Source organism: Penicillium maclennaniae (genome assembly GCF_028827695.1).
Source record: "Penicillium maclennaniae strain IBT 15551 chromosome Unknown utg000006l:1.0-2513246.0:1.0-2515036.0, whole genome shotgun sequence".
Classification (NCBI taxonomy): domain Eukaryota; kingdom Fungi; phylum Ascomycota; class Eurotiomycetes; order Eurotiales; family Aspergillaceae; genus Penicillium; species Penicillium maclennaniae.
The window spans coordinates 1,121,372-1,149,061 of record NW_026623218.1 but is presented as its reverse complement, the minus strand read 5'-3'; the positions used below and the strand labels follow the sequence as shown (position 1 = coordinate 1,149,061).

The 27,690-nt window shown below is 49.7% G+C and overlaps 13 protein-coding genes across 13 annotated transcripts; 7 read left to right on the top strand and 6 right to left on the bottom strand.

Moving 5' to 3' along the window:
* Positions 1-1,101: 1,101 nt before the first annotated feature.
* Positions 1,102-2,001, top strand: N7477_006665 (RNA recognition motif domain-containing protein; the record flags this gene model as incomplete). The annotated part of the gene is made up of 6 exons (XM_056968328.1): positions 1,102-1,121; positions 1,266-1,338; positions 1,404-1,510; positions 1,578-1,798; positions 1,865-1,900; positions 1,955-2,001. The coding sequence occupies 6 exons, from the start codon at positions 1,102-1,104 to the stop codon at positions 1,999-2,001; spliced, it is 504 nt and encodes a 167-aa protein (XP_056821124.1).
* A 462-nt stretch (positions 2,002-2,463) lies between these two features.
* N7477_006664 (gamma-glutamylcyclotransferase) lies at positions 2,464-3,784 on the bottom strand (the record flags this gene model as incomplete). Its single annotated transcript, XM_056968327.1, has 5 exons — positions 2,464-2,982; positions 3,067-3,151; positions 3,355-3,439; positions 3,584-3,615; positions 3,690-3,784. 5 exons carry the CDS (start codon positions 3,782-3,784, stop codon positions 2,464-2,466), a joined length of 816 nt encoding a protein of 271 aa, XP_056821123.1.
* A 716-nt stretch (positions 3,785-4,500) lies between these two features.
* On the top strand, positions 4,501-5,553 carry N7477_006663 (putative short-chain dehydrogenase/reductase family protein; the record flags this gene model as incomplete). Its single annotated transcript, XM_056968326.1, has 1 exon — positions 4,501-5,553. One exon carries the CDS (start codon positions 4,501-4,503, stop codon positions 5,551-5,553), a length of 1,053 nt encoding a protein of 350 aa, XP_056821122.1.
* A 514-nt stretch (positions 5,554-6,067) lies between these two features.
* Positions 6,068-7,218, top strand: N7477_006662 (EF-hand domain-containing protein; the record flags this gene model as incomplete). The annotated part of the gene is made up of 4 exons (XM_056968325.1): positions 6,068-6,108; positions 6,174-6,192; positions 6,242-7,139; positions 7,196-7,218. 4 exons carry the CDS (start codon positions 6,068-6,070, stop codon positions 7,216-7,218), a joined length of 981 nt encoding a protein of 326 aa, XP_056821121.1.
* A 1,134-nt stretch (positions 7,219-8,352) lies between these two features.
* Positions 8,353-10,176, top strand: N7477_006661 (MDR family MFS transporter; the record flags this gene model as incomplete). Its single annotated transcript, XM_056968324.1, has 1 exon — positions 8,353-10,176. The coding sequence occupies one exon, from the start codon at positions 8,353-8,355 to the stop codon at positions 10,174-10,176; it is 1,824 nt and encodes a 607-aa protein (XP_056821120.1).
* Positions 10,177-10,547: 371 nt separating this feature from the next.
* On the bottom strand, positions 10,548-11,877 carry N7477_006660 (DUF3431 domain-containing protein; the record flags this gene model as incomplete). Its single annotated transcript, XM_056968323.1, has 4 exons — positions 10,548-10,671; positions 10,741-11,322; positions 11,382-11,682; positions 11,736-11,877. 4 exons carry the CDS (start codon positions 11,875-11,877, stop codon positions 10,548-10,550), a joined length of 1,149 nt encoding a protein of 382 aa, XP_056821119.1.
* A 1,259-nt stretch (positions 11,878-13,136) lies between these two features.
* Positions 13,137-13,487, bottom strand: N7477_006659 (uncharacterized protein; the record flags this gene model as incomplete). Its single annotated transcript, XM_056968322.1, has 1 exon — positions 13,137-13,487. One exon carries the CDS (start codon positions 13,485-13,487, stop codon positions 13,137-13,139), a length of 351 nt encoding a protein of 116 aa, XP_056821118.1.
* A 1,532-nt stretch (positions 13,488-15,019) lies between these two features.
* N7477_006658 (uncharacterized protein) lies at positions 15,020-16,858 on the top strand (the record flags this gene model as incomplete). The annotated part of the gene is made up of 4 exons (XM_056968321.1): positions 15,020-15,485; positions 15,547-15,719; positions 15,788-16,474; positions 16,523-16,858. 4 exons carry the CDS (start codon positions 15,020-15,022, stop codon positions 16,856-16,858), a joined length of 1,662 nt encoding a protein of 553 aa, XP_056821117.1.
* Positions 16,859-17,015: 157 nt separating this feature from the next.
* Positions 17,016-18,326, bottom strand: N7477_006657 (putative aminotransferase; the record flags this gene model as incomplete). The annotated part of the gene is made up of 1 exon (XM_056968320.1): positions 17,016-18,326. One exon carries the CDS (start codon positions 18,324-18,326, stop codon positions 17,016-17,018), a length of 1,311 nt encoding a protein of 436 aa, XP_056821116.1.
* A 418-nt stretch (positions 18,327-18,744) lies between these two features.
* Positions 18,745-19,337, bottom strand: N7477_006656 (GFA family protein; the record flags this gene model as incomplete). The annotated part of the gene is made up of 4 exons (XM_056968319.1): positions 18,745-18,998; positions 19,064-19,127; positions 19,186-19,232; positions 19,286-19,337. The coding sequence occupies 4 exons, from the start codon at positions 19,335-19,337 to the stop codon at positions 18,745-18,747; spliced, it is 417 nt and encodes a 138-aa protein (XP_056821115.1).
* Positions 19,338-21,499: 2,162 nt separating this feature from the next.
* Positions 21,500-22,843, top strand: N7477_006655 (putative secretory lipase; the record flags this gene model as incomplete). The annotated part of the gene is made up of 1 exon (XM_056968318.1): positions 21,500-22,843. The coding sequence occupies one exon, from the start codon at positions 21,500-21,502 to the stop codon at positions 22,841-22,843; it is 1,344 nt and encodes a 447-aa protein (XP_056821114.1).
* Positions 22,844-24,178: 1,335 nt separating this feature from the next.
* N7477_006654 (uncharacterized protein) lies at positions 24,179-24,704 on the top strand (the record flags this gene model as incomplete). The annotated part of the gene is made up of 3 exons (XM_056968317.1): positions 24,179-24,313; positions 24,389-24,502; positions 24,669-24,704. The coding sequence occupies 3 exons, from the start codon at positions 24,179-24,181 to the stop codon at positions 24,702-24,704; spliced, it is 285 nt and encodes a 94-aa protein (XP_056821113.1).
* Positions 24,705-25,573: 869 nt separating this feature from the next.
* Positions 25,574-27,470, bottom strand: rlmA (SRF-type transcription factor RlmA; the record flags this gene model as incomplete). Its single annotated transcript, XM_056968316.1, has 4 exons — positions 25,574-26,587; positions 26,632-27,150; positions 27,204-27,360; positions 27,415-27,470. The coding sequence occupies 4 exons, from the start codon at positions 27,468-27,470 to the stop codon at positions 25,574-25,576; spliced, it is 1,746 nt and encodes a 581-aa protein (XP_056821112.1).
* Between the last annotated feature and the right edge of the window lie 220 nt (positions 27,471-27,690).

Sequence of the window (27,690 nt, the reverse complement as noted above, 5' to 3'; positions counted from 1 at the left end):
ACTCTTCAACTCGTCGGCTTTGAAAACCGAACCATGCGCTGATCGTCGTTTACCTCCCGGAGTCTTGCCGATGGACTGCCCCAAGCGGCATGTGGACCACTCTTGCCCCTCCACCGTCGCGTGTATTGGTCGGGGATCGCGGTCGGACTAGAGTCCAAGCCTGACAGGGCGAAGCCGTTCCAGGTGTGTTGCATTGTGCATGGCCAGACCCTTCTAAGTGCAGCCGAGATCGCCCAAAAAAAGGGGGGGCGTCAAAGATTCTAACAATATGGTGTGTACACCGGAACCCGCGATGCATTGAGCTTGGTGAAATACGGCTTGAACAACTCAAGCTGAGGCCTGGCAAATTCTCGGGTCGCGAGTCTATGCGGAGGCCCTGCTTGACCCCCATGTGCTCCCCGGTTTCTCAAAGTTGGGGTGTTGAGTTTTGTCGGTTCTACTCAGGACTCGACCATGCCATTGATTATCCACCATCTGGGTAACCTGGGATGTGCAACCCGTTGTAGAATGTGCAGTTCCCTCAGGCCATCACGCATAAGGAACAGCAACTAAGTGAGGGGCACCGGCCTCAGCATCAGCCGATACCAAGCTAGCGTGGCTCCTCAATCAGATCCAGCCTCGGGTAACATCTGATTGATTGAACACACTCTGAACACGCCGCTGGGTCCCGGGAACAGATCAATTCTGGTTAAAGACAGGTGGGACTCGCCGTCAAGGCCCAGAAGAGCACTATCTTCAGCTGCAAACTGCGGCTTCCCCCCACCCTTATCCAGCTCGTGAAAGTCTTAGCACCTTCCTCTCTGCGTTGGACATGCCCTGTCTTAGTGGTCCCCAAACACAGCAACAGCAAGCATCATATTTCCCGTGAACGCCGTACCATTGGTGCCAGGCCTGGCCCAGAGAAGCGGGAGCCTTGAGGCTAAGGCAGTGTGATTGTTACACGGGTTTGACTGCTGACTCGTTTCGTAACCAGGATCTTCTCGCCCGTCACAACCTTCACCTTTTCATCCCTTCTCTGATTCCCGGTCCTGCTTCGTAGTGTTCATCTCCCTCCCTTCTAACGCTAAATCAGCGTTTCTCGGAAGCTTTCATATCTCTATCATGGCTAAGCTCTTTGTTCAGTAAGTTTCCATTCTTTTTTTTTGTTTTTTTAGGTCTCACTTTGCCTACTTCTTGTGGGCTTTTTTGGTTTTCGTAAAAATGTCCCGCCATCTCCCCGCTTTTCCCGTTGCGTTCCTATACTGACTCGGCCACTCCATCTGAAGCGGCCTTTCATGGCACACCAATGATGATACTCTTCGCGATGGATTTCAGCAGTTCGGAGAGATTCAAGAAGCTGTTAGTGATCTACGGTCCCCCACAAGTCTTCAGATTGAGCCGCAGCCTAACCCGAATCCTTACAGATCGTCGTCAAGGACCGCGCCACTCTGCGCAGCCGTGGATTTGGCTTCGTACGTTTCGCTACGGAAGCTGAAGCAGATGCCGCCATGAGCGCCATGAATAATCAGGAGTAGGTTGTTGCAAGGCAGCTATTGCCTTTTGCAGCATATGGTCAGGCCACTGAATCCATCCTATAGATTCGACGGACGTACTATTCGCGTTGACAAGGCCTTTGACCGTCCCTCTCGTCCCGAGGGTGGCTTCCAAGGCCGCGGCGGATACAACACGCAGCCCGGTCAAGGTTATCAGGGCGGTGGCGGTTTCGGCGGTGGTGGTGGTTACAACCGTGGATATGGCCAGCAGCAGCAGCCCTACAATGGCAACGGGGGCTATGGTGGTGGCTACGGAGGCGGTTATGGTGAGTATTTCTCTCTTATTCAACCAGATCTAGCAAGTTCTTTTCAAAGTTCTAAGTATGTTCTAGGCGGTGGTCAGAATGCCGGATACGGTGGCGGTGGTGGTGAGCGTGTTTTCCCAGGGACTCTGCGTCCTCAAAACTAATTGATAGACCCAGGCTGGCGCAACAACAACCAGGCCCCAGCTCCCGAGCAGGGCAACTAACGTCACGAAGTGTGCTTTATCCCACTGGCGTTTCTTATTGCTTGCACAAAATTATCATCGAATGCTTTCCTTTTGGCAGAGGGATTGACGAGACATGGAAACTGGTGCAGTGCAGATCAGCAAACGACGGGATCTGGTCTTGAAATGGAACGACAATTTCCTCCTAATGTTGGTTTTATACGAGGCAGTGTTGCCCCCGGGTGTTGCCGTGGTAAATAGGATCATCTTGGCATTAATTTGGCTCATGTTTCAATCGCGCCAGCGTGCTTTTTGTATTTCGTGGCCTTCGATGGATGAGAAGTTTCTTCGGTACCTACACATTTAAGAGCAATGGCTCGTGCGAGATTGGCATAGCGCAGTCTTCGAGAGATTCGACATCGTGTCCGATACATTTGGCTCTATCATGTCCTCCATCCCACGGAATGGTTATATCTACCCACCACCCGGTAGTCATCTAATATCTCATTCAATATTTTCTCCCTTTGCCACAACCTCAGCCGTCGCCAAAGATCGCTTGACATTCTTCTCGGCCTCTCTTTCTTCCTCTTCGCCCTCGCCCGCAGCCTCTATTGCCTTCACCCGTCTCACCAGATCGGTCACATGTATATCCGCCGTTCCGAGCCCCAGACCCTCAAGCGCCTTCTCCAGCAGATAGAGATACTCGGTTCCTTTCCCACTTTGTCCATGTCCGGCGCTAATAACCTGTGCCACGTCTTGAGGGTCCCGCTGCGCAGGATCACGCAGAAATTGTGGATTGCTCGGTTGCCCGATGTACACCATACAAATGATCGGAGCGGAGTGTCCAGCGACCTTCGAGGAGCCCGCAGAGAACGGGTAGAAGGGCGTGTAGTGCACGCTGTATCCATCGATCTCGCGTTCGTCGAGGTAATTGTGGACCTCCTCCGCATGTGAAGGCGGAATATGGTAAGCAGCTCCCCAGACTTTGCCCGTGGAAGCTGATTCAGATTCGGTCTTCGCTAGCTGTTCATGTGTCAGCCGCATCTCCAAGAACCCCCCCCGTGAAGTCTTCAATTCATTCACGATGGGAGAGAATCAAGGCCATACCGGATCATCAAGCGTTTCCCAAAAGGTTCGCTCAATAACAGTAACAACTCTCCCCGGCTTCTCGGGTGTGCCTCGGTGATCGGTACTATTGGACGGAATCAGGACTTCTCATTCCCCGAACAATAAGCGAAGACCAGTAGACCCGTAAGCCCCAGCCGTCAGTAAGCAACATACCTAGCCTGAAATAGAAAAACGCCACGGCGGGCCTGCTGTCAGCTTCCAATTGCTCTAGACTCGATGCCGTGATAACGGCACTCCGATCAACATTCCCGGATCTGAGAATTGAACCTTGAAAATGCTTGAAAAACGTTTGGATTACATACCTGCCAGAATCGGCGCACGTAGCCATCGATATAGCCCGGGACTCGCTGATCTGTACAGTAGCGGTCAGGTTCGGTACTCACTTTCGATCGTCTGATGCTGATGGGTAATCTCATTCCCAGGTGGGGGCGGGGAATGAGGCTATGTTGCCCCCATGTGATCATCAATAATCCTTTTGGATGCACATTTCACGTACCGTAGTGCGGCGGTGGTTTCCAGATCAAGCTCCTGCGCACGGCTTTAGTGGCATTGTCCTGTGTTCCAATGTATCTCCCTCTCAGACGAGAGCTGGATCAACTCACCCGTATCCAAATACCCACAAATCACCATTAGGAAAGTGGCTCTTCCATGTGCGGCCGCCGGGGTGGACCTGGTGGCCCTGCAAGCTGGCAGCCATGGTTGCGGGGATGTTGATATATGCTGATGCTATGGTTCGAGGTGTTTCGACGAGTGATTCTTTGTGTTAATTGGGCGACTGCTAGTATTCTTAACCAACTCGTGAATGAGCCGAGATGGCGCTGTTGGTGGTATTCTCTATGTACCTGATTTGATCGCCCCGCGTATACTTGAATAAACGTGGCTCCGGCTTCGCTGAGAAATCAATCTCCTCCGGTTTGTTTGCAATGTTTGTTTGCCGGTTCGTCATTTTGCGATGAGGTGAGATGATTTGAAGCGCTTCAAGTATGTCGTCTAATCTTTTGAGGAGTATTGACTATATCGAATCACACTTGGAGATGGCCCTATGTTGCAAATTGTGCGATAGATGGTTTGTGCAACTTCATCGACTCTTAAGGGGATGCGGGGTTCGATTGGACACCGATATACAAGTTATATACGTGAATAACCTAATTAGTAGATTTGTTTTCAATGGATGTTGAACCTCATATCCCGTCCTCGAAAGTACTCTTTCAAGTGGTACCTTGCGATACAGTGGTTCGCCAATATGTTCTGCGGTCCTCTCGTGTGCTCGTGTGCAAAGAAACTCGTCTCATGATTGGTTGTGGGCCAAAGCTCCTGACTCAGCATGTTTCTGTCGTCAATTTATGGCCGGTAAACATTGTTCAGCAAGATCTACGACTCTCGAGCCTTCATTTAGAATTTCGGGCAGTCAAAATGGCGGGCCTTTTTCGTCTGCTAAAGATGCAGTACACGCCTCCGACAGACCCACGGGGGATCTCATTCGCTGGCAAGACTGTTATATTGACAGGAGCCACGTCTGGCCTGGGCTACGAAGCCGCCATCAAATTTCTGAATCAAGGCGTGGACTCATTGATCATCGGCAGTCGCAGTCTCGAGCGAGGTCACTGCACCAAACAAGCTCTTGAAAGATACACCAATCGGCCTGGGGTGGTCCAAGTCTGGGAGCTTGAAATGAACAGCTTTCAAAGTGTTCAGAAGTTTGCCAGACGCGTCAACGATGAGCTTCAGCGGGTGGACATTGCACTCTTGAATGCTGGTCTCTGGAACCGTGAATACACAAAGTCACCCGAAGGCTGGGAAGAGATCCTACAAGTCAACACTTTGTCCACGTCATTGTTGGCCTTATTGCTTCTACCCAAGTTGCGAGAATCCTCGTCGGCCACTGAACCCGCCCACTTGAGTGTAGTCTCGAGTCAACAGTTTGTGCGCGTCAAAGCCGAAAGTCTCCAAACGGATGGTGCGTTGCTCGAGCATGTGAATGATGAAGAGCATTTCAAAGGTCCGAAACAATACGGCATCTCGAAATTGCTGTTGGAATATATGATGAAGAACGTTGCCGACCTGGTTCGAAACGATGACGGTACTTTGCAAGTTATTGTCAATACCGTCAGCCCCGGGCTGTGCCAGTCATCCCTTGGAAGACAATATAACCGCTTCTACGAGCGATGGCTTGTGTGGGTGATGTATAAACTGTTTGCGCGCACGACTGAACAGGGGTGTCGATCTTTGGTCAGTGCGACTGTGCAAGGCGCAGAGTCGCAGGGAAAATGTTGGAGAAGCGATGGATATCTGGAGTACGTCCTGATGCCCTTCTTGCAATGCCAAGCACTGACAATTTTTAGTGAATCTATTGCCCTTACGACTGGAGTGAAAGGCAAATCTTTCCAGGCCAAGGCGTGGAAGGAGATCTTGCAAGTGCTGGAGGAGCAAGCACCAGACGTGAGAGATATCGCTCAGAGATCTTAAGTAAATACTACAGCCCCATATCTCGTATTCGTAACGTACTGTAGAAGAAATCCTCCATGGCCCCAGTGGGGCTCTTTTAGGTAGCAACGGCCAGGCCCGTTCAGGGGCGTCGGATCGCTAGCTCGGCGGCTACTGTGAGTATGTGCTCAGGATTCAATGCAAGATCCCCTCCCTCAGCGTCACAGCAGAGAATGCACCATTCGGCAGCCTGCGTACTGCGTAGGGCTGAGAACCTCAAGACACGTTAAGAACAAAAAGGGGAAAAATTCATCCTCATTTAGCCCCAGTGGAGACTGACAGGGTTGCGCAAGCGCTTGTTCGACAGATCTTGGACTAAAGTCCATGAACCTCCGCCCCACAGCTCCGCTTTGGGTCTGAACAACTCTTAAGATTCCTTTCAGGTTCCCCATCTCGCCTCAAACTCCCGACTGCACCGCTTCGCATCATCGCTAGAGCAAAGTTGACATTGACTCGTTTGCGCTCCGCTTCTCCGATTGCGTCAGTGCTGGTAACCATGGCCTACAACAAGAGTTACAACCCCGACGCACTGCCAGCGTAAGTGAAAGCCTCCAAGGCAAACGCAGAGGCTCTTTGATCGCTAACACGATATAATGGCTCAGACACGCTGAGCCTGAGCAGGTATCTACCGTCACGCTGACCACATATTCCTCTTGCTAAAGATCGCCAGGTCGCGCAGATGATTGGAAGTATGCAGGTGTCAGGGCCAGGGAATCACAGCCAGAGCAACAAACCGCTCCCTTCTCGCCCACCGCAGTCAGGACCGAGCGGCGTGCCTCCCCGCGTCGCCGTCGCCAGCACTACGCCCAAGCCATATGGCAGCCCTGCCCCGCGCCCGCAAGATCCTCATTCTGCGCACTCCTACACTAATCGACCCTCGCCCGCAAACCCTCTCCCAAGCCAGCAGCGACCGCACCCATTGCATCCCTCACCTCCTCCACAGAATTACGGCTTTGGTCCGCCTCCTCAAGCCCAGCGCAATAGACCTCCTCCCTCTTTCCAACCTCCGCAATCCCCTCAACCCCCGCCGCTGTCTGCGCCCAGCGATGATCCCCAACAGCTATTGCCCCTCTTCCGGGCCGCGAACTCCTCGCACTCCGGCTCCCTGACCGAGCATGAGCTGGGCTCCGCTCTTGTCAACGGAGACTACACGTCCTTCCACCCGCGCACTGTCAAGGTCATGATTCGCATGTTCGACAAAGACGGCAACGGGTCCATCAACTTTGACGAATTCATCTCGCTGTGGAAGTATCTTGCTGCATGGCGAGAACTATTCGATCGCTTCGACGAAGACCGAAGCGGGCGAATCAGTCTGCCGGAATTCGAGAAGGCGCTGGTCGCCTTTGGTTACCGCCTCAGTCCGCAGTTCGTCTCGCTACTCTTTACGGTGTACGAGAGCAAGACGAAACAAATATCGGGTGTGCCCAAGAGTCCGATTCATGGTGGTATGAGCTTTGATCTCTTTGTGCAGGCGTGCATTAGCTTGAAGCGCATGACGGATGTGTTCAAGCGATATGATGATGATCGAGATGGATACATCACTGTGAGCTTTGAAGAGTTCTTGACCGGTAAGTGCTTGCACGGAAATGGTTTAAGTTGGAGTGAGTACCTAATATCACGACAGAAATTCTTCAACTGCAGGATTGATCTTTTCTCGATCACTTATATGTTGGGCTTGCACTTGCATCTTTTATTGTCCACATTATTTCTCGTTTTTGGTCCCAAGGCCATTGACATTTCCACACTATATACCCCCTCCCTCAAATGTTCTATCATAGACTTACCAAGAAATGTGATTACAAGTTGATCAGGACGTAATCCAATCATCTGCAATTCATCAAACATATGGGTTTCAAAAGTTTCTGCCCGATCGGATTTGTCGATCACTATAGAGTGACTCGTTTCCGTTTCCGGTAGACTGATCTAGCCGCTCTCCATTGCATCAACTCAGATCTCTTGTTCGTAGTCTTGTAGCCTGCTGCACATGACACAAGTTTGAATACCTGACGATGGGTGTTCGAGACGCCACGTTATCCGTAGTAACCTGCAGACCACGACACTTCTGCAGTTCGGCGAAGTGACAGCTCCGATCCGAACCTGAGTCGACCTGTCGATGCGGAACGTATGCAGAAACTTGCAGGATACACACACACGAACTATCTCGTTTGTCGATTGACCTGGAGTAATCCTTTGTTCTCGGAATAATATAGCTCAGTTGACTACGTGTTCTAACATTCCTTCCTGTCGTGGAGAATAATGAAGAGCCCGTTCACGGAGCCACCATTTAGAGCCCCTTGCTCTCATGCCGTGAGCAATTTGCAGCTCACAATCTCCAATCTGAAAATGCCTGTCTCTTACCGATGAACGAAAGAGTTCTAAACAAACACCATCAACCAGACCGCTCTCGAAGATGCAAGGTCTCTGAGTCACGGTAGCTAGTATCAAGAGGGTATAGTCGCGGCTGTTCGGTCTTTCGGCCTTCCAACTTCCCGCGGGACGACCTCTTTAGGATCGCGCAGTACTAACTCCGAGGAGTTTTTTCTGACATTTCAAACGCGCGCGCCTTTCCTACAAATTCTCAACTATGTCGCCCTAGCATTCACTTAATATTTCATTCCACACGCTCACCACCGAGAACCTTCGAGACGCATACGCGCCACCTGCGTCGATCGCAAAGTCGGCCGATCGATCGATCCATCTCGGACTCGGCTCTGCGGGCCCCCCGCAACTTACTTTCATCCGTTTATTTTCGCTACAAGGGCCTTGGCCTTATAATTCACCATGGCGGACCTCCACAAGGATCACGATGCGTCTAGCGCCGATACAACAGTCGCACCTCAGCTGCATGAGACGAAATCTCACGAGGAGTCTGAGCCGGTCACTGAGCCCTTGAAGACTGAGCAGGATGCCGACATCAAAGCAGAGGCAGATGACGCTGCACGCGAGAAAGCCGACGGAGCGGTGCTCGACCGGGCTCCCTCACAGTCGGCGAAGATGGGCAAGAAGCAGATCATCATCGTCATGGCCGCTCTTTGCTTGGCTCTGTTCCTGGCCGCTTTGGATATGACGATTGTCTCAACTGCCCTCCCGACCATCGCTTCAGCTTTTGGTGCCACCGAGAGTGGGTATTCATGGATTGCTTCGTCCTATCTCCTGGCAAATGCCGCCTGCATTCCTCTTTGGGGCAAAATCAGTGACATCTGGGGACGAAAGTACATCATCCTGCTTGCCAACATCGTTTTCCTCGTTGGAAGTTTGATTTGTGCGTTGGCTCACAACATGGCTATGATCATTTGTGGCCGTGCCATTCAAGGTATCGGCGGTGGTGGAATCATCATTCTCGCCAATATCAGTGTCTCGGATTTGTTCAGCATGAGAGACCGCCCGATGTACTATGGTATATTTGGTGCTACTTGGGCTATTGCCGGTGCGCTGGGACCTATCATCGGTGGTGCTTTTACTACCGACGTGACTTGGAGATGGTGCTTCTACCTGAACTTGCCGGTTGGAGGTGTTTCGCTCGTCATCCTATTCTTCTTCCTGCACATCGAATCTCCGAAAACGCCATTCTTGGCTGGTCTGCGCAACATCGATTGGGCTGGAACTTTCTTGATCATTGGTGGTACGCTCATGTTCCTTTTCGGTCTGGAGTTCGGAGGTGTCAATTACCCTTGGGCCTCCGCCACCGTCATCTGCCTCATTATCTTCGGTGTGGTCACCTGGGCTCTAGCTGGATTGTGCGAGTGGAAGCTCGCCAAGTACCCGATCATCCCTCTGCGTCTGTTCAACGAGTGGTACAACATCCTCATTTTATTGGTCTGCTTCTGTCACGGCTTCGTTTTCATCGCCGGTACCTATTACCTCCCTCTCTACTTCCAAACCGTCCTTTTGGCAAGCCCGATTCTCAGCGGTGTCTACGTCCTGCCTTTGGTTCTTGCTCTTTCGGTCGTCTCCGCCGGCACAGGTATCGTCATGAAGAAGACTGGTCGTTATCGCGAATGTATCATTGCAGGCATGTTTTTCATGACTCTCGGGTTCGGCCTATTTATCGATCTCAAACCCTACGCATCTTGGTCCCGTATCGTCATTTTCCAGCTCATCGCCGGTACTGGTGTTGGCCCCAATTTCCAGGCGCCTCTAGTCGCGTTCCAAGCCAACATTCGTCCCGCCGACATGGCCACCGCAACAGCCACCTTCGGCTTCGTCCGCCAGCTCTCTACCTCCATGTCGGTTGTGCTAGGAACGGTTGTCTATCAAAACGTCATGGGTCAACAAGCCGAGAAGCTCACCGCCGCCATCGGCTCCAAACTCACCGCCGAAATATCCACCTCATTCGCCGGTTCCTCTAAAGCCCTGATTGAGACTCTTGACTCTCACCAGAAAGCGGTCGTGCTCGAAGCATTCACATTCTCGTTGAGCCGCATGTGGATCTTCTACACCTGCATCGGTGGCGTCGGTTTCATCCTCTCATGCTTCATCCGCCCTCGCGTGCTCAGCAAGACACATACGATCCAAAAGACCGGTCTTGCTCAGCAGGAGAAAGCTCGCCAGGAGTTGATTGATTCTCGGCGCAAGGCTGAGGGCAAGTCCGAGGCCGATGTCTGATTCCAAATACTCTTATAATCGCCTCTGTCTGCATTCACTATATCTGCAGCACATACTCAATGTTTAATTCATACTTGTATCTAGCTCAAATTCTCCTCTGCACTAGAATTGCAATCTGGCTGGCCATTTGTGTGATATAGCGATCCATCCACAAGTGGCAGGCATGAAAGCTATATAATCTCCACTAAAGAAACGTTGGTACGCAAAATTCTGGTGATCCTCCTGTGTCCACATAGTCCGTTTACATACGTGGACGAAAAATATCCATTGCTCGAAGTAGGTACAGATCATCTTTCAGAATGATCTGTTAAAATGGGTAAAGCTGCTATTGACAAAAAAAAAAAGGCACCGTACAAAGAATCAATCCGCTCTCAATAATCATCAAAGTTTTTAGGCTTCGGATAAGAAATAGGCGTCAACACCTTGTTATGAGTCAAAGGATTAGGACCGCACCAGCCATATAAATCGCAACGACACTGCTCCTCCGAAACACAACTTCAAAACCACATGTCAGCATCAATATCCAAAAAAAAAAAAGCCTAAAAGGAACCGGAATCAACTTACTAAACAGCCGGCATCCCAAAAATAAAGTGCCAAAGCTTCTCAATCAACCACCCAATCCCATAATTATCCGTCATATCCGTATACGCAATCCACTGCAAGATATGAATATAGTCACTCTTAGGCCTCTCCCAGATCCTCTCCCTAGTAAGCACAAACTGCGCACAACACTGGTGGCCAATATCCTCCGGGACCTCGCTCGGATCGAGTCCGAGAAGCTGCCACAGAATCTCAGGCATCTGGGCAATCAAGTACTCATAGTCGAAATCCAAAGTCACGGGATTCATCTGATATAGTGTGGAGGGGCAACCGGGGCTATTTGTGCAGCGAAGGTTGGCGTAGCCTTTCAGACTGACGGCTTCATAGCGAAGATTGGCCAGGACGTTCTTTGTGTCGGGTCCCGCGATGTCGTTGTGCCATTGTTCTGAGCGGCCGTGGAGGAAGATTGTGTAGGGTGCTAGTTCATCGTAGTAGTCGATTATGTAGGAGAGGTAGGCGCTTGCTTCGTGGCCTTTGCGAGAGTAGGGCTCGAAGAATTCGGGGTTAGGTTCGTCGTCTAGGCTGTAGATGTAGGCGTTACAAGGACTGGATGATTGGGTTAGTTTCGTGACTTTAGTTCAGGATGGAGAGCGGTTGAGATGTACTAGTCTTCGCAGAATTCTTCTATCCAATCCGTGGAATCGGCGCCTTGTCGTGCGGCAACAATTGTGACGTCTTCTGCGGTCTCATGTTGGGCGTATGGGGCGTATGCTGCACTTTGTGCGAGCAACTCTAGGTCCAATGGGCTGATCTGGTCGACTGGGGATGAGTCGGGTGCCTCCTGGGTTGCTGCTGCAAGATCGGCTTCGTCAATTTCTCCCACGTCCAGAGGATTTCCGGTCAATGCGGCGAGAGGAATTTTATGAGGTGCGGTATCTGCCAAACCTTCGTTCGGGGAGGATTCTTCTATAAAGATTAGCTTCAAACTTCAAGGTTTGAACAAAGGGACTTAAGTCTACCTTCAGGCTGCACTTGTTCCGCTTGGAGCTGCATATGCTCGACTTGAAGCTCTGCAGGCTTCGCTAGCCATTTTGTGCTTTTAGACTCGGTCACATAGCTCTGTGAGCGATATATGATGGCAAGAAATGCGAATGGCAGCATCACCAGGAAGAGGATCTTCCGGGTACTATGCAGCGGTTTCCGAAATAGCGAGACCCCGAAGGATCTCGACGAAATTCCCCTATGCATGATCCAACGCAAGGGCTCACCTAGCCGTCACTCTTCTGTCAGGTCAGCGGGTAGACCTGGGAAGAAATTCGGGGGACATCGGCGTGAGTACTAATGCAGGGAACCATTTATACAGAGAGAAGCGCGGACGGACAAGATAATGACATAGTAGTCTACCTGATCATAGACGCTTTTGGCTTTCGGCGGCGGAATCATCATTTAGAGACGTTATCTATCTCTCATTGCCCACCCCCACAGGGACGTTTCGGGCCACGTTGATGGCCGAATGCGGACAATGTAGCATACTCGGATGTCTCTAGACCCCTTTGAGTCGTATATTCCATGGACGAGGATCTCATCTGAGTGGACGGCTCGGGTAGGTATTCTATTCGACTTGATTCTCTTTTGAATTTTCTTAGACTTTCGGGTGGCAGATGCGGGGAGGTCATTCTTAGGGCTGTAGTTCTTGTTCAAAGAGTAGATGCAGAGTTCCATCCAGACCTGTCCTGATACCAAGATCTCCTGACCTTGCCACTTCGAGATATGAGTGAATCTGAATCGGTTCAAGTAGGTGTCACGTTCTTGTGCAGAAGCTGAAATCTCGAAGCTGTAACTGTGGAGAGGTTAGAAGGCGGTGGTGCCCTGCCGTTTTCGGCCTGAAGGTATGTCTCTACTGGCGGTGAGCAGGAACACGTCCGTACGATGCCCTTTGCCCAGCCGAAAAGTGAATCCATTATTTTCAACTTGTACTAACTGTTGCTGCCAGTGGCAACATGGCCCTCGCACAGAAACTTCAGTGATCATTGGTTCTCTACTATTATAATGTGCGCTTCTACAGCCGCATACTGATATGTGGTGCACAAAAATGGGCTCGAAAGCATCGAGGCTCACGTCAAAGGCATGAGGAGGCATCTGGGAATCTTGTTTCATTCAATTGATAAAAACATTTCTGTTCGTTTATGTCCGTGAAAGCGAGACGCAATATGACTGGTCGCAGCTTGATATCGTCGCGGTGAAGGGTGGAATGGAATGTGGTGAAAAAACGTGCTTCTGGAATGCCACACAGAAAGACGAAAGTCGATGATCGGATCGCCAAGATCCAGTGAAACGTGCCTCTGCCAAGTGTTAATCACCATTATCTGGCACTTCCTTCACTAAGACTTCGAACGTACCATGATGTGAATAGTTGGCGTTCAGCTTAGCTTAGGAATTGGATGATTTTCCATGAGCGGATATAGGGAATTTCGACATCCGGATTTGTGCAGGAGTTGTTGTGAAGCATCTTGCTCGGTCCTTCGCAGTGTTCGTGAAGAAACCCCCCAAGCCTCGGTGCCCTCACTGAGATAGCCAGCCGCATACGAGTAAGCCCTTTGGCCTTCTTCAAAGCTGATGCACACATGCTCTCCGGTTCCCTCTATGGATAGGAAGACCTGGCCATTCTGAGGGGCATCTCCGCAGCTCAATCCATCCCAGGCATCGAAATACCACCAGTCCGCAGTCGCAACCGTGGCCATTGCGAGGAGAGAGATCACGGCGAGGTGCATGATGAGGAGATTAGACCCTTCGCCAGATAGCTAAGGGCACGATCTGGTAGGCCGCGACACTTATATGCATTCCACGAACGGTCCAGGGCAAGTTCCGCTTTGGGATACGGACCACTTCTAGCCCAGGAAACCTTGGTTTGCCTTCATGTCCTGAGATCATAGTAGTATGACTAGGTAACTAGGGGGTTTTCTCGTCAATTAGCCGATCCAGTTCCATTGGCTCCTTTGCTCAAAGGTACTTACCTCGTGGGCCCTTCTAGGGATGGTTCCCAATTCAAGGATAAGGCGGTTCTCTCAGTCCTGGTTTCCATCTCCGTATTCCTCGTATCGATCGGAAAATACTGCCTGCAAATGGAGACTTTATTCAGCTCTACTCATGTCAGAGTTCCTAATTTCATTGCTTGGTAGCTGTGTTTGCAGCCCGGAAGGGGCCGAGTTTGGTACATCTAGTTCGCTCCACAAACAGTAAGCACATCGGCGATGAGGGAGAATTGTTGGAAATTGAAGATAAGGTTCGAACAGTGACCTCGCAGAATTTATTGTTCGCTGTATAAGAGGGCAAATTCGAGACACGCGGCCCTAATTCCAAATTAAGATGTGTCGCGTCAGTTCAAGTGTAGAATATAGATGACGTCGGTCAAGTGGGATTCACTCCGACTGGTTTCGACTATGTCAAGATCCCAGTGTCCGCCCATTTTCAGGCGCGGTTACAGGCTTCGACTCGGCGTTTGATACATGCACCGAATGGGGCTAAACATTGGTGAATAGACAGCACCACTTCCTTGACAGCATATTCAAGATACTCAACGATCTGCATTCAATCAGGGCTTCACCTACAGGTAGGTATTCGCCTGTAGGTAATGCCCAGCGAAATTTTCTTGCACATTCCCTACAGGGAATCACCTCATCTGCAAGGAACTCCACTCAGCGTTTCCTGGCTGGCCTCGTAGTGGTCAATCAACCATTATTAGTCATGTTTAAATGGGACTATTCACGGTCGGACATCTTTCCGAGAAACTCTCACCTCCCCGAGAAGCTAATCGCCGAGTTAGAGCGGCTCCGCTTTTTCGCTATGCGAATGTTCAAATCCAAGTCCGATTTTTCGGATCTTGCTTTAAAGTCATTGTATGCTTGCACGATATGATTGAAAAAAATCATGAAACAAAGAAAGCACATATAATGCATGCCCATGAGCTCCTCCATTATTCAAAGCGCAGTTTCTACTGTCCGAATTCTGCGTGGCATATACCTGATGAACTCGGAGATACGGAGACTCGGTCCTAAGCAACTGACCCACCAGGTGGAACTCAAGAAGGCTTCGCTGGATCATTGCGATTAATCAGCACAGGAAACCAAAGGACGTTGAAAGTCCCTAGCTAGAATTTGATGTAATTCTTCATTATATTTCAGCTCGACTTACCAACAGAGGTGTTGACAGTCAACCTAGACCCGAGAAGAACGGGGCGATTGGCGGTAACCGGTGAGAAAGCAACCCTGGGATTCTCAAACTACAGTCTAATCTTGAGGTGAAAATGCAGTCCTACCTGCAGTATCGACGATTGGGAAATGTTGTTCGCTCGCAGCTGGAAAACGCTTCGCCCGTGAAAGAGGCCTCCACTCCAGCCGATTCAGAGACAGGCCCAGTGGCAAATCCAGATCGAATCAATCATGAATCTGCACCGGGTCAGATCCCTTTAGCACGACGTGCTTCTTGGGGTTCGAGCAGAACTGCCTTAGCCTACTCCATCGCTGGGATCGATGTGAAGAAGCAATCCGAATCTACCGATCAGCCTGCTCATCTCTTCATTTTTGGCTGGGATGGTCCACATGATCCTGAAAACCCGCTGAACTACAGCTTTGCGTCACGGTTGACAGCGACGCTGCTGGTCTCGGCGCTGGGATTTATTGTTGGCGCGGCATCGTCCATCAACTCGGGCGTTTTGACTCAAAATATAGAGGCCTTCCATGTTAGTGAAGTCGTGGGTTCCCTAGTGACTGGTATTCCTTATCCCTATTAGCATCTTGATGTTTCCTTGTGCGCAGCGACTGACTTTGTTAGGTCTTTATCTTCTCGGCTTCGCAGCGGGCTCTCTGGTTAGTGGACCGCTCTCGGAGATTCTTGGTCGAAATGCCGTGTACGCGGGGTCTTTGACCCTGTTCATGATCTTCATCATGGGTTCCGCTCTAGCGCCTAATATCGGCGCCCAACTCGCCTTCCGATTCCTGGCAGGCGTCTTTGGATGTCCGCCTTGACTTGTGCCGGTGGCACAATCGCTGATCTATGGAATCCGTTGGAAAAGACAATGTATTTCCCTTTGTACGCTGTGCTCTCCTTCGGTGGCCCCGTGCTTGGTCCAGTCATTGCTTCATACATGGGACAGACGGGCGTTTTGTCCTGGCGCTGGACAGCTTGGATCATTCTCGTCGCATCCGGTGCTATATTTGTTCTGATCATTCTCTTCCAACCGGAAACATACTCCCCACTTCTCCTGAAATGGAAGGGCAAGCAACTGTGCAAGATAACGGGAGACCCCCGTTTCCGCTCTGAAATGGATATGGAGAAAATCGCGCTGTTTAGCCGTATTGGTGGTGCCATGGAGCGCCAGTTCCTGATCACCATCCACGAACCCATCATCCTGCTTATCTCTCTGTACATGACTGTGCTTTATATTGTGCTGTTCACCTTCTTCGACGGGTACACCTATATTTTCTCCGAAATGCATGGCTTGTCCCAAGGACTGACCAACATCGTCTGGGGGGCCATGTACATTGGAATCTTGTTGTCTGGACTTCTGCTCCCGGTCATCTACAGAGGTACCAAGGAGGAGTTCACGCGGGCTGCCGAAGTTGTGAATGGCTCCGATCCAACCGTCGATCCCCGGGCTCTTGACGGTGTGCATACCCAGCCCGAGATCCGACTCTGGTTCGCCATGGTCGGCGCTCCATTTATCCCTATTAGTTTGTTTTGGATGGGCTGGACTGATTTCGTGAGTAGTACTTGCCCTCTTTTGCTAGAAACTTCTAACATACCGCAGCCATCTATCTCAGTCTGGTCCCCTATCATTGCAACGTCCGCCTTCGGTTTCGGTACTATCTGCGTTTTCATCAGTTCTTACATGTACGTGATCGACTCGTACGGTATCTACGCGGCTTCAGCGCTGGGCTTTATGACTGTTTCGCGCTATTGTGCTGCCGGAGGAATGACTATCGTCGGAATACCATTTTATAAGAATATGGGTGTTCACTGGACACTCACCATTCTCGGCTGCATTAGCGCTCTCATGGTTCCGGTGCCATATGTGTTCTACAAATTTGGACCTGTCATTCGCCGGTGGAGTCGTTATGCCATGACTGAGGATGTCAAGGTCTGAGATATACATAGGGTTGACTATTGTATCACGGAGAAGATTGTTTGAAAGTCATGGATTTGGATTTAATATCCCTAAATTTATAGAAATTGATTGCCTTGTTATTTCCTCACATGTTCCTTAAAATTACAAATTACCTTCTCCAAAATCTGAGATCACTTCACTCTTCCAGGGCAATGACGATCCTCTTCAGAGCTTCCTCCAAGTAATCTCTTGGGTGTGAGAACACAATCCTAAACCAGCCACTCGTCTCTGATCCAAAGAGAGCACCATTAGCCAGGAAAACCCTTTGTTTCAACAATTGCTGCATGACCTTCTCTCCAATATCCTCATTTTCAGACATGTCAGGGTGCAACTCGCGATACTTCTTGCCCAGATTCACCCAAAGGAAGAATGCAGCATTGCACCCCGGCGCATACTCAATACCATGACGTTTCACGTAGTGCGCAGTAAATGCGTAACATTCTGACAATTTCCTCCGATTCTGCTCAATATATGGTTCCGTGAACTTCGAATCTTCCAGTATAAGCGCCGTCAGATGATCCGAAATGCCCGACGGGTAAGAATATAGAGATATGCCCTTCATTGCATTTTGGAATTCAACATTATGTTGGGAGATGATGACGCCCAAGCGAATTCCATTCGCGCCAAAATCTTTGCTCATGCCCCAAAGGGCATGCACAAGACGTGGGTCAATAATTCCGCTCGTGTCGATTGACAGCGCAGATTCAAACTGAACTGGGGGAGGATGTTGATCGATCGTGTTTTCCCATACTGATAGAGCGTAAATTTCGTCGCTGATCAAATGAATCTGGTATTTCTGACACAGTTTCATCAATTCGATGATCACGTCGCGCGGATAGCAGCGTCCGAGTGGATTGTGCGGGTGACATAGCATCAAGGCTTTAACCTTTTTGCCTGTCTTTTCTTGGAATTCTATTAAAGCCTTCTCATATTTTCCCACGGCTTCGGGACCAAGGGGATCGACGCCATCGAAGTTGACTGTGACTACCTTTGATTGGAAGCGTTGCGAGAGGTCCATGATAAAGGTGCCATAGTAGGGCCGACCGAGCAAAATCCCTTCGCCGGGGTCTGCGAATGCCCATGAGACGTGTTCAATTGCCGAAGAGACCCCATTCGTAATGACCAGTTGCTCTGGTTTTAGAGGCGTGAATGGGTGCAAGTGGTGGTTGAGAAACTGGCACATGGAGCTTCTGAGTCTGTTTGACCCACCCCCTCCATCGTTGTAGGTGAGGTATTTGGCTGGCAGCTCAAGCTTAGTGTTGATGTATTTGAGAAGCTCGTCGTGCATGAGGCCATTCTCTGCGACTCCCACATTGACGTATCCTCCCGGGTTGGTCGACGGGGACCAAAGGTTGCTGAAAATGTCCCACATAGGGTTGGTAGCCGTCACATTGCTCACCTCCTGTGCCCTTTTAGAGAGAATTTGGCTCACTTTAGCCTGGGCCATGTTGGATGAGAAGTTTGAGTTATTCCGAAGTTTCAAATTTTGATAGGCTCAAACCGGCAGAATCTGACAAAAGTGTTTCGGACGTGACGGCGTGGTATGCCACACTTTCAATCGTCTGATTTTTAGTCTAAGTATATCGGGACAAATTTGTGGCTCAATGCGGGCTTTTTGAACGATGAAAGAATGAAGCTGGTGAGTCAGCTCCTCAAACCGAGGGGTTAAGTGGAGACGAAACGGCGAGTTTATTTCTCGGCGACGTCACCTCGTCCATATGCAAAACCCACTAGTAATCATCTTATCGATTTCAAATCAATTTATTGAGTACTTCTAGATAAGTGATATCCAATGCATAGTCTGACTCCGCACTTGCAGCTCTCCTTCCCCGCATCATGCATCAAACGCCGGTCTCGCGTACAACTTAACCACCAAACGCCGATTCCTGCTTGGCGCCCTCAACAGCAGCAAGGTAGCTCGGGCGATCCTTGACATAGAACTCAACATCGACATTACCCCGCAAATTGGCCTCACCGTTGTCGAGACCACCGGCCTTGATACAGGTCATTTCCGGCATGACCTCTAGCTCGGTGTAGAGACTCGATCCACAGGTGGGGCAGAAGAAGTGTTTGTTGATTTTGCCACTGTCGCCGACAGCATCATAGGTGCTAGGGCTTCCTAGAAAGATGCAAATTCAATGTCAGCTTCGTGAACGAGGTATTAGGATCATGGAAAGAGCTGACCCTTGGTCACTTTCAAGCTGGTGCGGGGCACAACGGCGTTAGAAGTGAATGCGCCTCCAGTCCACTATTCGCTGTTAGATTCTGTTCATTGTCTCTTAAAAAAAGACACTTGATCTGTTCACCTTTTGGCAATCAGTACAATGGCAAAGCGCCGACATGTACTCGTTCACTAGCACGCAATTAGTCCCATTAATCTCGAATCTCGATATCCAATGAACGAACCATCAGCAGTGTAGTGGATGCCGCCACACATGCAGCTACCGGTGAGAGTCATTGCGTGGGAATTAAGCTTATACTTAATGTGTACCTTGGTGGAATCGAAGTGTAGACGGATGAGCCGGGGGCCATTCGCGTCATGTCGTTTATATACTGATCTCGGCGTCTGCGGCCTTCGTTTCTCCCTCAATCAATCACCGAACCCCACCTTTCCCTCTCTCGAGCTGTAATTAAGATGTATTCTGCTAATTGGGTTCTGCTTCTCCTAGGAACCTCTTGGCTCTCTCTCCTTAAAAAAACACAGAATAATTTTTATACTGCCCTGGTTCAATTTACATATATTGTCCGAAGACCGAGATGTTGCTTCAGCCCGGTCTACGATGCTGCAGGAAACCCCGTGTTCAAATGCAGACTTTCTTCCTGGCATCAGAGTCAGGCGCTGAAATTCGCTCAGGCCCCAGGATCTTATACAATGTTTGAGATGGAGCTAAGCACCACTCTCTCCTAGTCAGCATCTCGATGTGAGGCCTGAGGGCTGGGTATAATTTGAAGCTTTCATACGAACCAAAGGTGCCATAAGTCTATTGAGACATATATACTGAATGAAAAGTGTGCGAATCAGCGGCAAGGCCTCGGCACTGACATTGTCTGGCCGATTTGCCAAGCTGCTTTGGTCAACTTTGGGTTGATCGGAACCCCAATTTACTCTTAGGAGTAATTTTGAACGATCCGCGAAACGTGAATCAACGAGGTTGGCAGTATTCGATGGTGCATTCTGGGACTTGCCTGGACCAGATCGGCCAGCTCGTTCTTTGGCCATTCAAAGAGGGAAGTTGCCACTGTCAGCTGCAAAGACATGCGCCTCAATTCACTGCACGGTATGTAGCCAGTACTACTGTCAATCGATCAGATGGATCACATCGCTTCCACCGGTGCAAAATTTTGAGTCCATGTTTTTTCATGAATTAATAAAAGCTACCATGTATCATGAACCAGCATCATTGGTCTAGTGGTAGAATTCGTCGTTGCCATCGACGAGGCCCGTGTTCGATTCACGGATGATGCAATTCAGCTACATCTTCAGATGTGAAGAATTTTTTTTTTTCACCGCTTGTGACACCGCTTGTGATCACAGAAATGCAAGAAGAGAACCCCTTTACTGCCCGCGTTTAATGAGGTTATTGGCCTATAGCGGCAACCTACAATCGGTTAAAATGCCTACGTGAAGGTAAACTATTTAATGAGTGTTGACATGAAGTATGGTTTATTTTTTGCCCCGAAAACGCTGTGTGAATTCTCCGCGGAACGCTCACTTGGGGCACGGATGATCGCTGATTGGTGAGTGACTGAGCCATCCCTTCATAACCAATTGGCATTTTGCCCAAGTATTTCCCTTTTCAAACCGAATAAGGTAGGCTGTTCGAGTACATTGTAGATCCGTGCATTAAAGTGCTTTTTTGACTCCCTAGGTTCGACCTCGCGCCATGATAGGTCCTCAAGCGCTATAAACACAAATGTGCATTACATATATTTCCGAGGCATCCAAGAAGCCGGTACACCGCTGTAAGCTAACCTGTGTGATTAGAAGGACTCAGCCAGTTATTTTGTAGCGAGAGGTGTCAGAAGTTGCGTGGCTGACAATTGACATATGAAGTCTAAATCTTTTTTGACCGGCATAGGAGAAATATGTTCATGGGTAAAGGCTACACCGAATTAGATCTTTGGGCAGGATACTTTGGTGTTAGGTGAGGTGTAAAATCGTGCCGTGGTCTGAAAGGAGTCAGAGGTTGTGCGCCGCTTGAATTCTTTGGCTGAAGACCACAACACACGTCCATATTAAGGTCATTCAGGCAACTTTACATTCCTTGAGACCCCTAGACAATCATGAGCGAGGTACTAGGATCTGAACGGTCAGGAGATTTAACTTTACCGCCGATGAGAGAACGGCTAAGCGGCACAGTGTCAAGTTGAAATGCCTTATGTTCCGTGGCGTCTATACACAGTATGAAGGGTTGCGAATACCCAAATTACTCAGGGTGATAGCTACATGGACATTCCTGAAACTATGAGTTGCTAGTAATGATCGAGCATTAATCAAAGGTCGAGGCGCGCCTATAATTCATCGTCCTCTTTCACTTTTGCTAACTTCTTCCCTCTACCTGACTAGTAGAAGAAGTAATCTACATTATTCTTTCCACCTCCCGTACACTTCACGTCAATATGAAGTCCCTACATTGTCTCTCTGTCGTTCTGGCGTCATTACTTGCCTGCGTGCAGGCGGATCCCACTCGTCCGAACGACCTCAACATCACTCAAGCTCAAGCCGAGAAATACAATTGTGATGAAGCCTGCCAGGTGAACCTACAGCAATACGAGGGATTGGACCGCCAGATTTTTGGAGATGTCCCCTTCGACTATGACTTCTACGCAACCGCTGCCAACTTCACTGAATCACAACCGGGTGACTTGTTGAAGCTCCAGCAGCAAAATGCATCCATGTATGACATTCCACCCGGAACGTCACTGTGGTTGATGCAATACACATCCGTTGGCGTTGGTGGAGCAAAGGTGCCCGCGACTGCCTTCATTGCGCTTCCCTGGACGGCATATCCACGCAAGGAAACGCGCCTCGTCGCGTATGCCCATGGGACTATTGGAGTTGTTCCTGCTTGTGCTGCGTCATCATCTTACAATGGATATGACTATCATTCCTGGCAGCTACTTACAGCTCCCGGGTATGCTGTAGTCGCTACAGACTATGCAGGACTGGGAAATAACTACACTTCTCACAAATATGGCAATCCAGTCCTGAACTCTGAGGATATTTACTTCTCCGTCGTTGCTGCTCGGAAAGCTTTCCCAGGCGCCTTCACTAGTCGATGGGCCTCTGTCGGACATTCTCAAGGAGCTGGAGCGGTTTGGGGCCTTGAAGAGAACCCCCGTGTCGCTACCACTGAAAGTGGCGAGTACGTAGGAGGTGTTGCCGTTGCTCCTAGTGCTAGACTGGACGATCTTCTCACAGCTGTACCACCTATTGTGGGATGGGGCTTTGGAGATCTGATCGTGAACATTTTCCGAGCTCTGGACTTCCCTATTCAACCAACCGTTCTTACACCAGAAGCCCTCGCCCGCTATCCGCTTATGTCGGACCTTGGGCTTTGCGACATCTCTGAAGCGGGACTGAACGCAGATTTGCCAAACCATGGCATTGTGGAGCCCACGGCTGCCATAACCCAACACAATCATGAGGCGTATATCGCATTTCAAAATGAGTATGGTGCGGCCACCGGAAGAAAGGGCTACAAAGATCTTCTCGTTGTTCAGTCAACTGATGACGAGATTGTGAATGTGACTGCTACAGAGAAGGCCTACGAATATGCATGTAACGTTGGCAATATCGTTCATTTGAGTTTATATTCTGGCCTTGACCACGATGACACTATTGCTGCCTCAGCGCCAGAGTGGCTTCAATGGCTGGAGAACAGGTTCATGGGAATAAGAGAGGCGGACTCAAACAAATGCCTGGTTGAAAAGAGGACTCCGTTGCTCGATACTTTGGTCTAGTATGTTCCATTGACTCGAGGTCTTGGTGCTGCAGGATGCTCTTCCGGTTAATTACGTTCTTGAAATTCATCTTGAGAGCTTTGATTCAGTGATTGGGTGCAATGAGGAGGACTCTAAGAGGATAAGAAATCAATTGAATAGCGTCAGTGATCATTAATCGATCATTAGAATGGATGGACAATACAACTTGACTAGGGTATCTTGAAATACCATTCCTGACTGTTCGATGAAGATCATGAAACAATCCCAGACAGACGTACATTGAATTTCACGGCCATAGAGGTTCAAGCACAACTTAGCGCGGCACTGCATATTTGTGCGCGTCCAAAAGCAGGCAGAAAGTCATTAGATGCACTTATGCATCCCAGATTCTTGTGGCACTAAAGGGGATTGCATGGAAAATGTATGAATCCCAGTGGTAATTCTCCCAGCAAAATGTAATCGCGCTACTGATGGTTTTTGATGGGCTCCATTATAAGAAGTGTGTATAGAATAAGCATGCCTACCCGAAGGGATTCTCTTGACTGAATCATGGCCTCTCCAAATTCTGTAGAAATTTAGTACTGGCCGCTCTGATTCAATCATGGTGATTCTGCAGCGTTTAAGCAGCTCATACCACACATTGATTCGCTTGACACCTACTCTTGAGCCTGGCTATCGCTCACAAGTCAGTATCGCATTCCAAACTTAAAGTTTCGGCAACATGCCTTCATTTGATCGGGGAAAGCTTGAAGTAAGATGCGCTTTTTTTTCAAACTGGGTCAAATGATGTTCTTTCGATCAAGAAAGGAGTAGGAGCCGTGCTCATTAGCGCATCAGTGCGCCATCTTCATACATTCTCGCCTGTTCTAGGGCTGTAAGTCTATGTTGAGAATGGACTGCTTTGCAACTACAGACCCTACCTTTGTCTGGAACAGGTGAAGAAAATGGGTCGTTCTTTATTGCATGGACTCATGTTGAGTGAGCTCACGGAAACTGAGTCCACACAAGCTAATGCTTTATGGCATACTGGCTTTGACAGTGTATACCTGACCAACAAATGCGCCAAATATTCAGGCAAGGCGGGGCTTACTTGGGTGGAAGTGCCGACCTTGAAGTTTAACTTGAAAGCAACTTACTGAGAATGAAACATACGACCTTGCTTTTACCGCATCAAGTATCCTAAATTCTTTGATCAATTGCTCCTATAGTCTATCATGCGCTATCCAATATAAATACGTGTAGTTCGAATCCTCACGAGGCCTTTCTTCCAACTCAACGACTCAAAGTGCTCCATATCATCAACATTCCAACATCCGTTTTTCCTTCTATAACAGAAGCTTCTTGACTATCAAAATGAAGTTCCTTGCCGTTATCATTTCACTTGCAGGCCTCGCCGTCGCAGCAACGGAGATTGCGCCGGTAATTGTCACAGCCAAAGAGGACGGCCAAAAGGTCACTATCGACTCGGTTGAAGCCCTCCGCATCTTGGTATGTCCCGCCAATAACTAAGACCTTCAAGGAGAAATCGCTCGTGAATCTAACGCAGGTTTTTGCAAACTATAGAAAAACAGCACTCAATTTTGCTCGGCAAACACCGTGTTTCCCGCTCCCCATGCTGCCGCCTCTGACGGCAACTGCTGTACCAACGGTAGCTACTGTAATGACGGCTTGTTTGATGTAAGTACTTCACTCCTACCTAGCAGATACCCTCGATCATTATCAGCAGACAGCTAATGTGGATGGTTCTGGTCGAACAGTGTGTTCTTTGCACATTCCTTTGCTGAGACTAGCTTCCTTTCATATTGAGCCGAGTCTCTCAGAACCAACGGTAGCTCGTTTTTAGGGAATTGCAAGTTGGAAGAATGCTCTTGAGGATTGAAATACCAGATTACTCCGGTCGTGGTTTTTGCCCTTGGCCGGTTTTTCCACACACTTTGCGCGAATGCGGGGGTGAATCGGTATTTCCTGGTATTTGATTTGGAGATGTTGTATCCTATCCCGTGTCTAGGAGTTTCAATATAAAGACATTTAAAAAATTTAAACACCTAAACAGCCTTTGTCATTTGCTCGCATTCTGCGAAAACACCACAACAAAGTTTCCCGGCAAAGATCCCTTTCATGACGAGCTCTGATCAAGCAAACAAGCCGAGAGGTCCGGTACACTACTGGATCACCTTGCGGCCATTACAGCTCCACAATCAACGCTAGCGAGTACTAACGACAGACTTTATGTCGTGCCATCATACCATATGACATCGGGTATAGCCTACGCTACCAAGAACAAGACATGACGGCATGGAGACACTGAAACTCCGTTCCTAGTGATAAAAAGCCTATATACATCATCCGCGCGTATCAACGCCGGTCCAAAACCCAAGATACCCAAGAAAGGGGAAAAGAACATCCGTTAGAGTAAATCAAGAGATAAGAAAGTGAGAAAGGAAAGAAGGCGTTCTGGTATAATCAACTTAAAATGTCCATGACATGAGAAGATCATCAAGATCAAAGACGAATAGAACATTGAAGTATGAAGTAAAAGATAGGAATCAAGGTCAAGTCGAAGGTATAGAACGGGGTATAAAGAGCATAACATCCTAGGCTCAACCAAATCAGGTAAAGAGATCACGAAGTAGAGGTGTGGAGGTAAGGATTGAGGAAGGGGGGATATCGACCTGGATATCTTTTGTTTTTGATAGATTGCAGACCGCGTCAATTGCCAGACGCATGAAAATCCATTTTTCAAAAACTTTAGCTACCATCGGTTTTTGGCTTTTTGCTGGATCCTTCTCCTCCGGATGCGCTGTCTGGACTTTTGCGTTTTTTGTCTTGTTCGTCATCACGAGAGAAGCTGGGTCCGCTTTGTACCGCTGGCGTCGGGAAATTCAATGGGCTCGGCAATAAGTTTGAGTCCGGTCCTGAGCGGCCAAAGGCGGCCCAGTCGTCGGCGAAGAAACTAGATGGTGATGGGAGAAGAGCGTCGGACATGAATCGGCTTGGGAGAGCGGATATTGGGGTCTCGTGTCTATTTTGGGTGTTTCCATTGTTCGTATTGCTGGCATTGTTGCCATTTGAGTTATTCTGAGTGGTGGTACCCGGTGGTGGAGGGCGAGCAAACGGATTTGGAGGTCCCTGGGCACCGGCGCTAAGAATTGCGCCTGCCGATGGCGATGGTGGTGGTAGAACTACTCCCGTCGGTGGATTGTCTTTGGCAGGTGTCACCGTGTTATTGCCAGCGGAATCTCGTGAACCGGATTCACCCGTTGCACTGCCCCGATCAGAGGTCTCGCTCGGGATCTGGACCTTGAGTTGAGGGCGTTTCGATGCTTGTACACCACTACTACTTCGAGTAGGTTTGAGATCTGCCGCCGACGGCATTGACTGGGGATGTGCAGGCTCACTCATGGGAGTAGGTTTTGTGTCGGGCGAATTACCCTGTGGTTCCATCCTCAAAGCCTGGTTCCCACGAGGAGACTCGTATGTCGGCGCTCCCGCTCCGAAATGACGGGCAAGAACGGATCCACGATCATCAATTGGGGTGAAGATACTGCGAGACTTTGAAAACGATTTTCCTTGTGGCGGAGAGTGGCTACGATCCACCTTTAAACCACCCGGCACATTATCCTGGGAGCCCTCGTTTACTGGAACTGCGCGATCCTGGGACTCTGGTGCATATGTGGGTGGCATCGAGCCTCTACCTGGCTCCGAGATATAGGCCTGCGAGACCTGTTGTACTGGAGCATGCGACCCCGGCGGCATTCCCATCTGTTGCGTGGTTACTGCGTGAGGGTGCTGGAAATGTTGTGCACCTTGATGGGAAGGCATCTGGTGTGGAGGCATGCCGTGCTGGTGATGCATCGCCTGAGGCGGTGTTCCTGTGGACCGGGGTGGGGATGGCCATACTGCTGGTACTGCCCGGGGCGTTGCTGTGCCATAGCAGAGTGAACATTGGGGTTATACATAGAGGGATTAGGCATGTATGCGAACCCGTTTGGGGGAGCAGGTGGCGGCGGCGGGGTAGCATGTCCATGTGGGCCAAGGTTCGAGCTGACCCGACGAGTGTGGTTTCTAGACGTGGGTCGGGAGACACCTTGTGACAAAGGGGTGCCATGTCGAGATATCGGAAGGCCATTGGAGATGGGAGGAGACGCAGACGGCGCATGGTGGATGTGTTGGAATCCGGGCTGTTGTAGGTGCGGCGGCATGGCGGGGTGGCTCTGCTGGGCTTGCATCTCTTCGGGAGCGGGAGTGGTCTCGTCTTCCTCATCTTCATCGTCGCGCTTGCCTTCAAAGTCACCGGGTCCTTTGTGTTCATGGGGAGATCCGAACTGGCGGGCAATTATTAGCTGTTGGTTCGACATCAAGAGCAAAGCCTACTCACATAGTGGTAGCGCCCCAGAGCCTCGGGCATATCACACGAAGAGTACTCGTAAAGTTTCTTGTTGTGACCAAAGATAATGACAGCGACGTCGACCGAACAAAGAACTGCGAGCTCATGCGCCTTCTTGAATAGACCACCCTTTCGCTTCAGGAATGTGCTACAGAAGGTAAGTCAGTAATCTTTAGGGTGGCATGTTGAGTGCGTTGCTTACACTGAACGGTTACGATCATCTTTGATCGCTTTAATCTCGATCTTTCTGCGACCCATCGCGGACGACTATGAGCGCAGGATGCGCGCGGCTACTGCTGGGATCAGGAGAGCGAGTCGCCTCGGGGGTGGTCCACGAGGAAATTCTGGCGACTCGGAAACGCGGGCGACTCGACAGCAGAGTAAATTAGCCACACACCCAGTTAAAGCTCTTTCCGGTTTGCCTGTGACTTGGGCTTTAGTCGCGCGATTCGAGTCGCGAGGGGAAAGACACTGAAAC